At 23.7% G+C, this 15,852-nt stretch overlaps 1 protein-coding gene across 1 annotated transcript; it reads right to left on the reverse strand.

The window, feature by feature from the left end:
- Window positions 1-6,888: 6,888 nt before the first annotated feature.
- On the reverse strand, window positions 6,889-14,619 carry LOC149513475 (uncharacterized). The gene is made up of 2 exons (XM_089749017.1): window positions 14,100-14,619; window positions 6,889-7,359 (listed from the first exon to the last, which is right to left on the reverse strand). Exons 1-2 carry the CDS (start codon window positions 14,604-14,606, stop codon window positions 7,165-7,167), a joined length of 702 nt encoding a protein of 233 aa, XP_089605143.1. The 5' UTR covers window positions 14,607-14,619; the 3' UTR covers window positions 6,889-7,164.
- Between the last annotated feature and the right edge of the window lie 1,233 nt (window positions 14,620-15,852).

The raw sequence follows: 15,852 nt of genomic DNA on the forward strand, positions 1-15,852 counted from the left end.
CCTATCATCGAAAATAGCCCGTTCAATGAATCAAACTCATGAATTACCATTCATGAGAGAATAACGGGGAATGGAAAAGCCTTACCCCAGGACCAAACGTGCCATTAGGGATTTTTAATAGAATTTCTGTTGCTCTGGTATGTATTTGAATAGCTCAATTTATAGGAGTTCATTTTTTTGGGTAAGGTGACTAGAATGTTTAGGGTTGACAATGAATTATATCGGGATGAATTTTTATTTATTTTGAATTTAATCTAATTTTATAATCATAAAATTTGAATTCGATTTGATTCGAAAATTTTTTATTTTTTTTATATTTGAATCCGATTCGATTCAATATTATATAACTTCGTATCCGATTCAATCTGATATGAAATTTATAAAATATTATTTTTAAATATAAATATATAAATATATAATTATATATAAATAAAAAATTAAAAAAATAATTAAAAATAATTTTTAATATAATATCGAGTTAGGCCCGACTTCAATTTTTCTTAATAATATCTGATCCGAAACTTAATTTAAAAAAAATTAATTTTATAAAATTAAATTGGATTAAAATTTGTTGGGTTCGAGTTGAGCTGTTAACTTAAAAATGTTGGCCGGCCTTTCCACGGCGAAAGGATATGCGGAAGATGAAACGGGGTTTTAAAAATTTTATTATTTTTATCTTAATTAATTAACTTTAAATTAATTAATGTTAATGAAATCGCGTTGGGCTTTAAAAATATGGATTTTCATTAGACTCTAGTTTTCAAACCCATATGATTTGGACTATGGATTTTCAAAACCCAAATGTCCTATGCAACTTAGGATTGGATTGGACTCGATCTTGACCCATGCAATTAGGTCAAAATGGCCCAAATAGTTTATTCGGTCCAACGGCTCTTTTTTTTGGTTTTTTATTCTTTATTTTTATTTAAAAAAAATTCATCAACAACAAAGATTTTGAAATTTAAAAAAAAATCACATCTAAACAATTTCTCCTAAACAAAGGTTTCGAAACTTAACAAAAATTTCCTCTAAAAAAAGTTTCTCCTAAACAAAAGTTTTGAAGCTTTAAAAAAAATTTCATTTAAAAAAAACTTTTCCTAAACTAAGGATTTGAAACTAAAAAAAAAATCTCAAAAAAAGAAAATTATTCTTAAACAGATGATTTGAAACTTTTTAAATTTAATCTAATAAATGTTTCAGAGACTATGTTTGAAGATTTTATAAATCGTGTTCAAAAATTTGATATTATATCCGATGATTTTACAAATTGTATCCAAAAATATTAATTATTACATTTGGATGTTTTACAAATTGTTCTTTATCTTTGAAAAAGATTCTCTTAATTGAGGATTAACATTTTATTTCGGAAAAGTTATTCTCAACCGAAGATTGAAACTTTTAAATTTATTTTTCATGAAAAATTTTTAAACTTTTTCTGTAAGCTTGATTTCGAAATCCAAAATTTAAATTTTTTTTTTTTTTGTTTTAAAGTTTGTCCTATGGAATTTCATGCATCTGGACTGTTATTTTGGTTTATTTATTTTGTAAATGTTTTACATGCCATAAATCTACGTAATTTATTTCCTGTTAAAAAGATAATCAATTACTAAAGGTTTTCGGTTAAAAATATAATCAAAGATATAATATTTAAGTTTGTGTATCCAATGGTTAATATATACTGAATTTATTTTGAGGTTAAAAAATATAAATTTAATATAGAAATCCTGTATAAAAACAAGCTTATGCAATTTAAACTTTGATCCCTCTGGTGCCAATCCCCTATAAATTCATATAGTGCATATGCTTGTTTCTTGATTATTATTGTTTTTGTTTCACATGTTCCACATTATAATATTATAAGTATACCGACAGGATAATATTGATTAAATAAATAAATCTTACCAATAGAGAGATACAGATTTTCTATACAATTTTATGATCAAATCTTTAAAGGTTAAATTATATAAATAATTATTGTATTGACATGAAATTTGAACTTTAGTTCTTTTAATATAATTCATAAAAATCTCGTCCACACACAAATTATGTTGTTATTTGATGATATTAGTCCAATTATTCTCAATTAACTTAATTGATGTGACTTTGATTTTATTAATGTGACAATTTGAATGAATAAAATTAATGTTTTTATGATGTGATACTTTTTGATTAGGAGATCGATCTTTTTTCAAAGGAAATTGATTTTTTGTAGTTGAAAAACTCTAATTAAGAAAACATAATTATATTAATATTAATATATGTATTAAAAATATAAAAAATTATTTAAACAAATAATGATTATTTAATATAATTTTCTTTAAAGTTATCTACCCATAAAAAAATTTAATATTTAAAAAATTAGTAATATTTAAAAAATTTATCTATCCATAAAACATTACATTGTCAATACTTTCGAGTTCATCTAAAACTCTGTCTCTCTATTTTTTACATTTTATAATCCAAATTAAAAATTATTATTTTATTAAATAAATAAATAAATTATAAAGAAGACACAGATTTTTTTAAAAAATTAATGTAAGCTATTTTTGATGAAATTTAAGTTTAAATTGGATAAAATTCAAAAACTTTAATATTTGATTGATCCCCTAACATATAATATCAATCCATTATTTAATAAAAAGGTTTCTTAAAATTTTTTAGAAAAAAGGATCAAATCCTTTTGAAATAGAATTAATCACTTAACTGAAAATATCACTTTAACTAAAATAAACGGATATTATTCATTCAAGTTATAATATTAACAAAGTTAATGGATAGTAACTGATTACGTTAGTAATTGATCAACATTATCTAATTCAACTTATGCTTACCACTTAGAGTTAATATTTGATATACTGATTAATAATTAATAATAAGATGACATCTCGTTTAATGAATAAAAATTAAACTTTTAAATCTTTAAAAATAAATATTAATAAATTTATTTAGCTTTAATTAATTATTAAAATTTTGCTTTTCCCTAATTTTTTTATCGACTCCCTCTTTAATATTTTTAAAGCCTTGCACCTCTTTTCAATCTTGCTATTTTGGCTGCTTCATTCACAATTATAAAGGTAGAGATGATTTTTCAAAACAAAGATGGATCATTATTATTTTTCTCATACAAATTTGTTACTCACAGATTAGTCATCTTCCCAGATGTTGAGGTAAGATTTTTTCAGAATAGATGTAGGAACCTTTGGATGTAGACTTCTTCCCTAAGAGCTATTTAAACCTTATTCCTATAAAAAGATGTTGTTTCTTTATCCTTTAATTTTTTTTTTCTCTCAACCAAAAGAGACTTTTTATTAAAATAAGCATAGAACTACATTTGTTCATCTCTGTTGAAAAACAAAGTCTATTCAACTAAAACACCAGATAAAGCTTAACACTTGAAACTTCACAATAAAACACTCCATCACTAGTTATGAAACAATGTGCCACCAGCAATACCCTTCGTTACCAAAGAATCTAGCAAAGAGTTTGCTTCCCTATAGATGATAATAAAATCTACCATCCCAATAGCATCCCTGGGTGATTTTGTGGCAAATAGGGGGAAAATAGAAAATAAAGTTTCCCAAAATTATGGCAAATCAAAAAGGTATTAGAAATACTAAAAGTTGTTCACTGCCCTGTGATTGACCTTCTTAGAACCTAGAACAAAATGAAATTTGTCAATTATTTGACATTTTTTTTTTGTTATGGGCATTACGATCGATGTCTCATATAACCTATTTTTACATTGTAAATCCTATAACAAGATCGACAGATGGGGTTAAAAATGTGAGTGAAGCAGTCCAAATAGCAAGATTGAAAATGTGTATCAGTGTTTCAAACTATTGAAAAGGGAGGCAGTAAAAAAATTAGGTGAGAGCAAAATTTTACTAATTAATTAATCGTAAATAAATTTATTAATATTTATTTTTAAGAACCTAAAAATTTAATTTTTATTCATTAAAATGAGATGTCATTTTATTATTGATCGACAGTGTATAAAAGTAATATACTGATGGTGGATAAAAAATTAACTCCGTTTTGAAGGGTGGAAGATGTAGCTGTCAGAGCAAACATATATTAATGATGAGATAATAAAGGCCTTTTTTGTTTTTCCATTTTAAGTTACAAATAACCATGATATGGAAATGACAAAAGCTTTGAAGGCCCTAATTTCAAATTCAGACGCTATATACTCTTGAAGTTTTAAATATAACAAGCAAAAACCAATTAAGAAGGTACATAATTAAGATAATCCACTGGCTATCAAATTTATAGTAGTAGTACTAGTAGTGCACCCACGTCACATTATTATTATTTTTGACAGCCTCCCCACCACAGTCTGATCAGCTAGTACAGCCAGCTTATGCATTTGCTGCTGGCTTAAGTGTTGCCTTGAATGTTGGCGTACCACTGTTCGGATCAATTTCAATTTCTGACTGGTATCCAAAATTAGTATCTGTATATTTTGCTTTCCCAAGTTGTTCAAGACTTATTCTGATTTGTTCCCAATCAGCAGTTTGTTCGAGGATCTCAGTATAGATCTGCAGTTGATAGATTAATTGATTATATTTCAATGGTGTGATGATCAGTTGTCTTAATTTATTGTTTATAATATATATGTTTCGAGTTTAATGCAATACCTCGTTGTGTTCGTTTAGTGGGTTGTTTCGGGCAATAATCCACTTAATCTTATCATCCAGTTTGTACTCAAGATCACCAACTGAACATATAATCTTACCTCCAGACTTTGCACTGTGCTAAAACTCATACACCTCTTTAGTTTCATTCACATCATTCAACAAAAAATAGAAACTTACCTGGTCTGCACTCAGATCTTCCTACTACACTCTTGCATCACCAACATTAGAAGTATCTACCCCAAAATCAAGATAGACAGCATGCATAATATTCTAGTATACAAATTTTATAATCTTACTTCACTAATCGGCTTAATGGTATCCCTTCTTATTGATGGTTGTCCTACTTCTAACTCTCTATGTGAGATCCGACTCGTATAACCAAGAGTAAACCCCTTATAATAAATAATAAAGGTACTTATGCATAGAACTGCATTTAAAAACTATCTATTCTCATTACTTACAAAGTGGGGTTAATAATTAACATATCTAATAAATTCCTCTATACCATCGTAGAAGTTTTGACTAATGTATCCATTTATATCTAAACGAGAATACATTTAAGAGCGATCTTTGTTCATTTTTCAACCTTAATTGCATCATCATAAAAGTCTAAAAAATATTACTCTTATTATATTAAACTACAAAATAAGCAATTGAAGTTCCAAAAAGCAATTACGAAATTTTAACACGCATGCATGCACGTATGTTTTGGAGGTGTGTGCACAAACAAAGACTTAAAAGTCACATAGTTTAACTTGATAGGTTTTTATAAGCAACAAGAATAAATTATTTGAACACAAATTCTCCAACATAAATACATATGTAATAATATATTATTGTTAGAGATTGAGATTTTACTTTTCAACATAAGTACATAAATTCATCTTTAAATTATAGGAGGCCTAACAAACCAATAGATATTTATTTTAATTGTCCAAACAATGTTTCTTTCATTAAAAAAAGTCACATACGTATAGGTAAAATATTACAAAAATAGAGATATATTTCTAATTATATTAATTGAAACCACATGAAAAAAAAATTAATAGAAAAAATTATCACTTTGTTTATATAATATAATCGTTATTCTTGTTTCTAAACGTAATTTAAGGAAAAAAGAATTTAAAATAAGAAGTAACCATTATACCAAAAAAAGTAAATAAAAAACCTAAAATCTAAAACCTTAAAAGATGGAGCATTCATGATTTAGAATACTAACCTTGTTCGTTAATCAATTATAATAACGGTCAATAAGATAAAACTTAGAAGAATTATTTCATTCAAAGCACAATAAATCCTATCTTAGTACATTTTAAACATAAAATTTATATTTGATGCACTATTAATATATAGATTTTATACATTGTCAGCGAATAATATGATATCATCTCATTAATAAAATGAATAAATGATACCACCTCATTAATGAGCAAGTTTTTTAAAAAAATTTTATTTTTATATATTTATCTTAAGGGTTGATATTTGTTCATTAATGAAATAATATCATTTGATTTTTTGATAGTATATAGAATTTATATAGTGACATTGTATTAAATATAAACTCTTAAACATATACTAAGTTCTATTCTCACATACGTTGTACATGATACTTTTTTTATATATTTATTTCTAAATAATTATATGCTAAACATATAATGGCATATAATATGTACAAATAACTTTAAAATTACGTATTAATAAATATTTGCATTAGCTTGTAGGTTAATTTTACATTGGATTTTAGCTTAAGAATGATGTTAAAACCTAATCCTGATTTACTCAAACGAGATCGAGTTGATGGCAATAAGAGAGATTGACTTCCTCTGGGATTAATATTAAATACAATGATTATAGAAAGTGACTCTAGCTTGGATAAAATAATCCCAAAGTACCTCTTCAAGATTAAAAGAGCACATATGCATTTGGAACCCTTGAAACAACAAATGGAAACTTGGAAAAATTTTCATACACCGCGGGATGCAAATAATTTTGATAATGATTTTGTCAAATGAGATGTGAATAGAACTCAAAACCTTGTATAGTGGCTTTCATAGATGTAGGATATCCTTTTGAGTTTTGTAGCTTATTTTTTTTTCTTTTCTAGCAGCTTATATTGCTTGCTTTTTTTTAGTGTTGTTGTAGTATCCGATTTTTCTTTAATCATTTTAGATAATGAAGATGTTGTTAAATTGTTGATACAATTAAACTACATAGTTATAGTTTTGAAGGGTGGAAGATGTAGCTGCAGCAGCAAATATATAACATGATGAGAAAATAAAGGCCTTCTTGTTTTATTTTTCCATATTAGGATACAAATAGCCATGTCTATAGACATGGAAATGACATAAGTTTGAAGGCCCTAATTTCCAATTCAGAGTATATGTACTCTGAAATTTTACATATAATAAACACACAATAATTAAGCACGTACATAATTAAGATACTCCACTGCTGGCTATCAAATTTTATTCTAGTAGTAATGCACCAACCACCACAGTTTCATCAGCAAGCAGAGCGAGCTTATGCATTAATTTGCTGGCTCAGCTGCAACCAAAGCCGGGCTAAGTTTTGCCTTCATTGTTGGCGTAGCGCTGGTTGAATCAATTTCAACTTCTGACAGGTATCCAAATTTAGTATCTGTATATTTTGTTTGCCCATCTTTTTCAAGACTTCTTTTGATTTGTTCCCAGTCAGCAGGTTCTTTGAGAATCTCAGTATAGACCTGCAGTTGATAGATTAATTGATTATATTTCAATGGTGTTATGATCAGATGGCTTAATTTATTGTTTATTATATCATCTATATATAAAAATGTAAATTCCAAAATTATTAATAGTAAACGACCTAAATACCCTAATAAAATTTTAAATTAACGAATTTATAACTTTTATTAATTTATTTAAATTTAATTTAAATCAACTAGAATTAAAAATAGAGTTTATGTAAAATTAAATTATTTAAAATTTTAAAATTTTAATTCTAAAAGTATTAAAAGTGATTGTCCAAAATATCCTTTAAATGTTTTTATATGAACTTTTTCTTGTTAGACTCTTTCTTTTTATAATTAGGCTAAAAAAAATACTAAAAGTGATTGATTAAAATACTCTTAATAAAATTTTAATTTAAAAAATATTTAAAAATGATTGATCAAAATGTCATTAGTAATTTTTTTAGAAATTTTAATTTAAATAACTTTTTTTATTAAACTCTTTTTATAAGAAAATGATTTTTCACATTAAATAATCTAGGTGGTTGAATGATCTAACGTAAATTATTCTAAATAAAAAATGATCAAGTAAAATAAAATTAATTATTTTTGGTGAATTCTATTAATAGTGAATAACATAAATACCCCTATAAATTTCTAAATTAACAAATTGATCCTTAAATATTGATAACCTTTATTAATTTATTTAAATTTAATTTAAATAAACTAAAATTAAAAATAGAGTTTATGTAAAATTAAATTATTTAAAATTTTAATTTTAAAAGTATTAAAAGTGATTGTCTAAAATATCCTTACTAAATGTTTTTATATGAATTTTTTTATTATTAGACTCTTTCTTTTTGTAATTAAGCTAAAAAAAAAAAAACTAAAAGTGATTGATTAAAATACTTTTAATAAAATTTTAATTTAAAAAATATTAAAAAATGGTTGATCAAAATATCATTAGTAATTTTTTTAAAAATTTTAATTTAAATGACTTTTTTTTTATTATAAGACTCTTTTTATAAGTAAAATGATTTTTCACATTAAATAATCTAGGTGGTTGAATGATCTAATGTAAATTATTCTAAGTAAAAAATTATCAAGTAAAATAAAATTAATTGTTTTTGGTGATTTCTTTCAAGGTAAGATTTTATTTTATTTTATTTTTTAAAATTATGTATATAAAATTTTAAATTAACAAATTTATAATTAAATATGCATAACTTTTATTAATTTATTTAAATTTAATTTAAATAAACTAAAATTAAAAATAGAGTTTATGTAAAATTAAAATTTTTTAAAATTTTTAATTTTTAATTCTAAAAGCATTAAAAGTGATTGCCTAAAATATCCTTACTAATTGTTTTTATATGAATTTTTTATTATTAGACTCTTTCCTTTTATAATTAGACTAAAAAAATATTAAAAGTGATTGATTAAAATACTCTTAATAAAATTTTAATTTAAAAAATGTTAAAAGTGATTGATCAAATGTCATTAGTAATTTTTTTAGAAATTTTAATTTAAATGAAATTTTTTATTATTAGATTCTTTTTATAAGTAAAATGATCTTTCACATCAAATAATCTAGGTGATTAAATGATCTAATATGAATTATTCTGAGTAAAAAACTATTAAGTAAAATAAAATTAATTGTTTTTGGTGAATTCTTTCAAGGTAAGATTTTATTTTATTTTATTTTTTAAAATTATGTATTTATATAATAAAAATTTATGTATAATAAAATTTTTAAAATAAAAGAAAAATTAAGCTTTTAGTTGATAGAACGTACAATTATATTCGATTAATAAAAGCACCAATAGAAGATTATTTTAAGCAAAAAAATGAAACGAAAGATTGATTGATTATGCATAACTCTATCATCTCTATATAATAAAAAAATGTTAGTGTTATATGATGTTTCAATAAAAAATATACAAACACATTGATTTCAAATTTTTTATGATTAATATGAAACTTTTTTATTTGATGAAACATTATATACTCATTATCTCTTTTATATTAGTTGAAGAATATTAACTATTATATAAAAATTTTTGAGGTTATCATATTAGGTAATGTTTGTTCAAACGAATTGAATTTTATCAAATTAATTATTACTTTACATCTAAAATAAAAAATTATTATAAATTATAATTTAACTAAATATAAAAGTGATTTAAAGGTATTCATTATCAAAATTTATTTGATAAATTTTTATTTAATTACGTATTTGGTATTTCAATTATTTTTAATTTTGACTTTTTATAATTTCGAGTTAGATTTTAGACTTATGATCAATGACCAATTAGGTTCAGTCAAGTTTTATCATATATTTCTATTCATAGAGTATTCAATTATTCACTTATATATCTAAACTCATTTGACTTAATAATTGATGTATATGCTTCTCTTTATTTAAAAAGGTGGATTTAAATTGTCCTAAATTTAAATAAAAAATAAGTATATTAAATTACTTATAATTTTAATCTTACTTTAGAAAGTCTCTTAAAATTAATTAACTAATTCAACCACAAAGACAATAAAAATAAAACATTGAGATGAAGGGAAAAAAAGCTTAAATAAAAAACTTTTAAATTATTATGGAAGATGAATCATTAATATTGGATTTTAATTGAGTTATTATTTTAATTCAAATTTTGATTATATTCAATAATTTCGAATTTTAAATAATTACTAAGTTGTTAACATTTTACAATAAATTAAAATTGAGTTAAGTTAGTTCATTATTATAATAATGTGTATTATATTATTTTTAATTAATTAAAATTTAAAATAAGTAAAAAAATTATTTATATTTAATTTGAGTTTTGAATTGTTTCAAGTTTGAGTTTATTAGTTCATGCTATTTTAATTATATTTTTATGACACTTGTAATAAATTTCAAAATAAAATGAGAACACAACACAATTAAAATTTAAGTACAAAAGTGAAAGAGTTATAGATGATAATTTTAGAAAAAAAATCCTTATACCCAAGTTTCACAAAGATTAAAGGATATTTCTTTCTTTTGAAGATTTTGTAATTCATATTATAGAAATGAAAATCTAAATCAACGAGTTTATAATTGTTCATTTGTTAATCAAATTACTACTATATAGGTTAAAGAAGATAATTAATTCAAATATTTTATTTAAAAGAGATTATATCATAGTTCAAACTCATTCATGAAAATAGCATAGAGTTAAATATTATTTTGGTTGCTATGATCATTTATAATATTTTTTACTCTTTCCAAATGAAGAAGTTAATTGACATCAAAATATCAAAAAAGTCATTGTAAGTGATGGTAATAAGAATGAAGCAACAATTAAAAATATACTATCTTTTCTTTTAGTAGAAGAAATTTTTTATAGAGAATGCAAAATATTTACTCTTTTTAAATAGAGAATTTGATTGGCATCAAAATATCAAAAAAGTTATTTTGAATGGTGGTAATTAGAATGAAGCAACAATTAAAAATATCTAGGTTTTTGTTTAGTAAAAAAAAAATTTATTAAGAACGCGAAAGTAATTATTATGAATCTAATATTTTTTTAAAAATCATTGTCTACTTAATTTTTATAAATTTTATTTAGTAAATAAGTTCAAATTTCTTTTATCATATATATAACAAAATTTTTACTTAAAATTATATATTTAAAAATAGAAACATAAGATAAAGTTTATTACTTCCATTGATGATAGAACACTTCAAAACTTTCAATCTTTTATATACAATTCTACTTCACTAACAAGTATGAAAATATATACACTAATAATTCAATCAAATCATCAATAATGCTTGTCTTAATATCTATTATTTTACCATGAACTAAAAAATTTGAGGAAACTCTTTAAAATATTGACTTAATATATATTGTATATATTTATTTAATTTAGTTTTAATACTTATATTAGTATAAAAAGTTATGATTTTAACATGTTATTACATGTAAAGCTATGGAGTAAATTAAGAGCATTTACTCATACTTTTCAAATCATTTAAACTTGAATTTTTTCTTCTTTTTTTCTCTATCTTACAAATTACATAATTTACATTGTGATTACTTTCTTTTTGGATATACATAAATAAATGATAACATAGTAGTAGATAATTAATAACTTAGTAATTAATCAGTGAAAACTTAAATATAATTAGTATAATATAATAATAATCATCAATAACTTAGTAGTAAATTAATGCTAATTTAATAATAAATGAGCAATAATTTAGTGATAAATAATTGATAACTTTTTAGTAAATCAGTAATAATATAATAATATATGATAATACCTTAATGATAAATTAGTTATAATATAGTTGTAAATATATAATAACATAATAATAAATCAAGAATAACTTAACAAAAAAAAGTGATAATTTAGTAGTTAATTATTGATAACTTAGTAATAATCAATGATAATTTAATAGTAAATTAGTAATAATTTAATAGTATATCAAATCCAGTTTAATATAATTAATTGATAGTAAATCAATGATAAATTAGTAATAAATAATTGATAATTTAGTAGTTAATCATTAAAAAAGTAAAAGTAAATCAGTATGACTTAGCAGTAAATAATTTATAACATAATAGTTAATCTATAATAACTTAACAATAAATCATGCATAATTTAATATAAATCAGTAATAACTTGATCATGAATCACAAATAATTTAATGGTAAATCAGTGATAATTTTATAGTAAATAATCAAAAATTAAGTAATAAGTCAATGATATCCTAATAGTAAATATATAAAAATGTAATACTAAATCATTGATAATTTACTAATAAATTAATAACTTAGTAGTAAATCATTAATAATATGATAGTAAATTACTAATAACTTAATTGTAAATAAATGATAATTTAGTAGTATATTAGTTAATCATTGATAACTTTTTAGTGAATTATCAGTAAATTGATAGTAAATTAATTACAACTTTTAATAAATCATCAATAACTTAATGGTAAATCACCAATAATTTAATAGAAATCATTCACAACTTAATGATAAATATTTTATAATTTAATGATAAATCATTCATAAAATAAAAGTAAATATCATTGATAATTTAGTAGTAAATCTTTGATAATTTAGTATTAAATAACTAATAAATTAATTATCAATCATTGATGACTTTTTTATACTTGAAATTGCCTATGATTGAACCCTGGTTACTAATAGAAACAAAGTGAAAACTTTTATTTTGATGGCTAGGATAAACTTATCATGAACTTATATTATTAGTGAAAAAATTCTAAATTTAAATAAACCAATAGTGTTATTATATCAAAAAAAAAATTATCTCATATATTATTAGTGGGTTGTTTAAATTCCATGTTTCATGGTTTTAAAAGTACAACATCATATTAGTAAATCAATGATAGGTTAATAAAAACAAGTGATAATTTAGTTGTTGATTTTTAATAACTTAACAAAAAATCAATTATAACTTAATAGTAAATTAGTGATAACTTAATAGTAAGTAAATTTAACTTAGTAGTAGCTAATTGATAAATTTAGTAGTAAATTATAAATAATTTAATAGTAAATCAATGATAATTTAATAGTTTATTATTGAAATCTAAAAGTAAATCAATATAACTTAGTAGTAGTTAATCATCAATAACTTAATAGTTAATAACTTAATAGTAAATTATGGATAATTTAATATAAATTAATGATAACTTGATAATGAATCATAGTTAATTTTGTAATAATTATGTGATTATTTTGTAGTAAATAATCAAAAACTAAATAGTAAATTAATGATAACAAAATAATAAATACATAATAACATAATAGTAAATCATTGATAATTTATATGTAAATTATTGATAATTTAGTCATAAATTAGTCAATTATTGATATCTTTATAGTAAATCATCATTAAATTAATAGTAAATCAGTTATAACTTTATTACAAATCATCAATAATTTAATAGTAAATTATTAACAATTTAATAGTAAATGATTCATAATTTAGTGCTAAATCATTCATAAGTTAATAGTAAATCAATACTAATTTAGTAGTAAATTATTGATAATTTAATAATATATCATTGATAGCTTAGTAGTAAATTACTGATAGTATAATAAAAAATTAATGATAATTTAATTGTTAATCATTGATAAACTTTTTGGACTTAAAGTGGTTGGAAATTAAATCTTGATTATTAGCAAAAATGAAACTTGAAATTTATCTTGGAAGACTTGGATAAACTTACCATGAACTTATTCAATAAAAAATTTAGTGAAAAAAATTCTAAATTTGAATGAAACAATATTATTATTATATAAAAAATTATCTTTTACTATAATTGAATCTAGTTTTCTTACGAAAATCTATTATTAAATATATGATAATTTAAATTTTATCAACGATTACTAAAAGTATATCATATGTTACTAAAAGGTTAATTATTAAAATTATATTAAGAGGTTACTAAAATTTTATCAATGATTACGAAAATTGTATCGAAAGTTATTAAAATTTTATTAAAAGTTATCAAAATCAAAATTATATCAAAAGTTATTAAATTTTACATATATTATATCAAAATCAAAAGTAAATTAATATTATTTATCATTGTTATCATAATATTAAAAAAAAATTATTGATATAAATTTTTAGAGATAAAATTACACGTGCATCATGCAGGTGTTAAAAACTAGTATATATATATATATATATATATATATATATATATGTATATATATGTTACGAGTTGAATGCAATACCTTGTTGAGTTCGTTTTGTGGGTTGCTCCAGGCAATAATCCACTTAATCTTATCATCCAGTTTGTACTCAAGAGCACCAACTGAACCTATAATCTTACCTCCAGACTCTGCACTGTGCTGAAACTTACCCACCTCTCCAGTATTAATTGTTTCTGGGAAGTCACCAGACCGATACCCATGCCAAATGTCCTTGTCATCCAGGGAAACAGTTTGCCCGGATGAGTTGCTAAGCTCGCCCAGTGTGTAGAATGGAATACCCGCCGATACAATTTCTATTATTTTTGGATAGGCAGCCACGGTTGTTTTGTTTCTTTTGGTACTTACTGAATTTCTATGAAGTTGACATGGTGGGGATACTAGGACACTGGCTTCATGTTGCAATGCTGGATTGGCAGCCATGACAGTAGTTTTGGGTGTTTTGGTTACCAAATCTCTACGAAGATGGCACCTTGGTGCTGGAACACCCGCTGCAAATTGTATTGCCAGTAGTGTTGAATTAGCAGCCATGGTAGTAATTTGTGTTGTGTTGCGTTGTGCTTCGAATGCTGCAATATACACCTGCATATATACTAGTTTACAACATGCACTGGCCATAAGATGACAACATTTCGGTTGTAGCAGTAGCTGCAGCAGTAGGAGTAATAGTAGCAGTAACGGTAGTAATAGTAGTAATAATAGCAATAGTAGTTGTAGATATTAAATTTGTTCAATTTTTTTTAATTGAATTTCGGTTTAATATATGTCGAATATTGAATTTTTGGGTTGAAGTCTGATTTTGATTCAATAAGATCATAATTCAATTTTGATTGGATTCGAGGCCCAAATTCTCTTTTTAAGTTTAAAACCTACTTATTTTTTATTTATTTTATTTTTTTTACATTAATATTAATTTATTAATTAAACACAAAACGAAAAACAAAACAAAACAAATAGAAAAATTAAAATAAAAAAAAAACAGGGGCTGATGTACGGCACCGTAGCCGCCCCTGTCCAGCCCCTGTTTGGTGCCCTCACCAGCCACCCTAACCAGCTCCTTGTCTAGCCCCCTATTCAGTTCCCTCACCAGCCAACCTACAGCCTACCCCTGCAGCCACTTTGTAGCCACCCTTACAGCCACCACCTACTCACCATCCCAGACACCCAACCTCCTATAAAGTATCCAGCCACCACCTGCAGTCACAATTTGGATTATTTTATATATACAGCCCCTCATTTGACTGTAAAGAAGGCTTTAATAGAAAATGATTTTCAAAGTAAAGAGATAAGTCGTTGGAGGGGGAAGAGAGGTTTAAAAGTTTTAGTTTTCTTTCTCTTCCAGCTCCTTGTTTCACGTGTTGAGGTCTCGTACAAGCCATAAAGCTTCAAGCTTTATGTTTTCTCCTGGTTTCTTTCTTCTGTGTGGGGTTTGTGTAGTCTGGCTCTTGTTAAAAATGGAAAGCTGAAAATAGTCCAGTAGTAAAAGGCTCACGTGAGCTAGGATGTTCCTTTTTATATTTGTTTTACTTGGCCTTTTTTATTCCATGCTTTGTCCATTCAACTAGTGCATGAATCACTCATAGATGTAGTCATACTGCATGTACTTACGGTCTCACCATTGTTTGCTTATCATTTTTGCTGTTTAGAAAGTCTGAAGTTTTTTATTCTGTTTCCTGTTTGCTGTTTCTTTGTTTTCACATGTGATTTGTGCTATTCATGAGTTGTAGTTAATATCACCATCACATTCCATGCCAGTTGAAAATATAAAACTATTACA

This window comes from Durio zibethinus, chromosome 19, assembly GCF_047325235.1.
Source record: "Durio zibethinus cultivar Kanyao isolate XHJ-2024 chromosome 19, ASM4732523v1, whole genome shotgun sequence".
NCBI classification, from domain to species: domain Eukaryota; kingdom Viridiplantae; phylum Streptophyta; class Magnoliopsida; order Malvales; family Malvaceae; genus Durio; species Durio zibethinus.

Excerpts from the sequence above, each read along its gene's own strand:
- LOC149513475 (XM_089749017.1), bottom strand. The coding sequence starts at position 14,606 with ATGGCTGCTAATTCAACACTACTGGCAATACAATTTGCAGCGGGTGTT. Across the intron at positions 7,360-14,099 it reads CACAAAACGAACTCAACAAG|GTCTATACTGAGATTCTCAA; the intron begins GTATTGCATTCA and ends TATCAACTGCAG.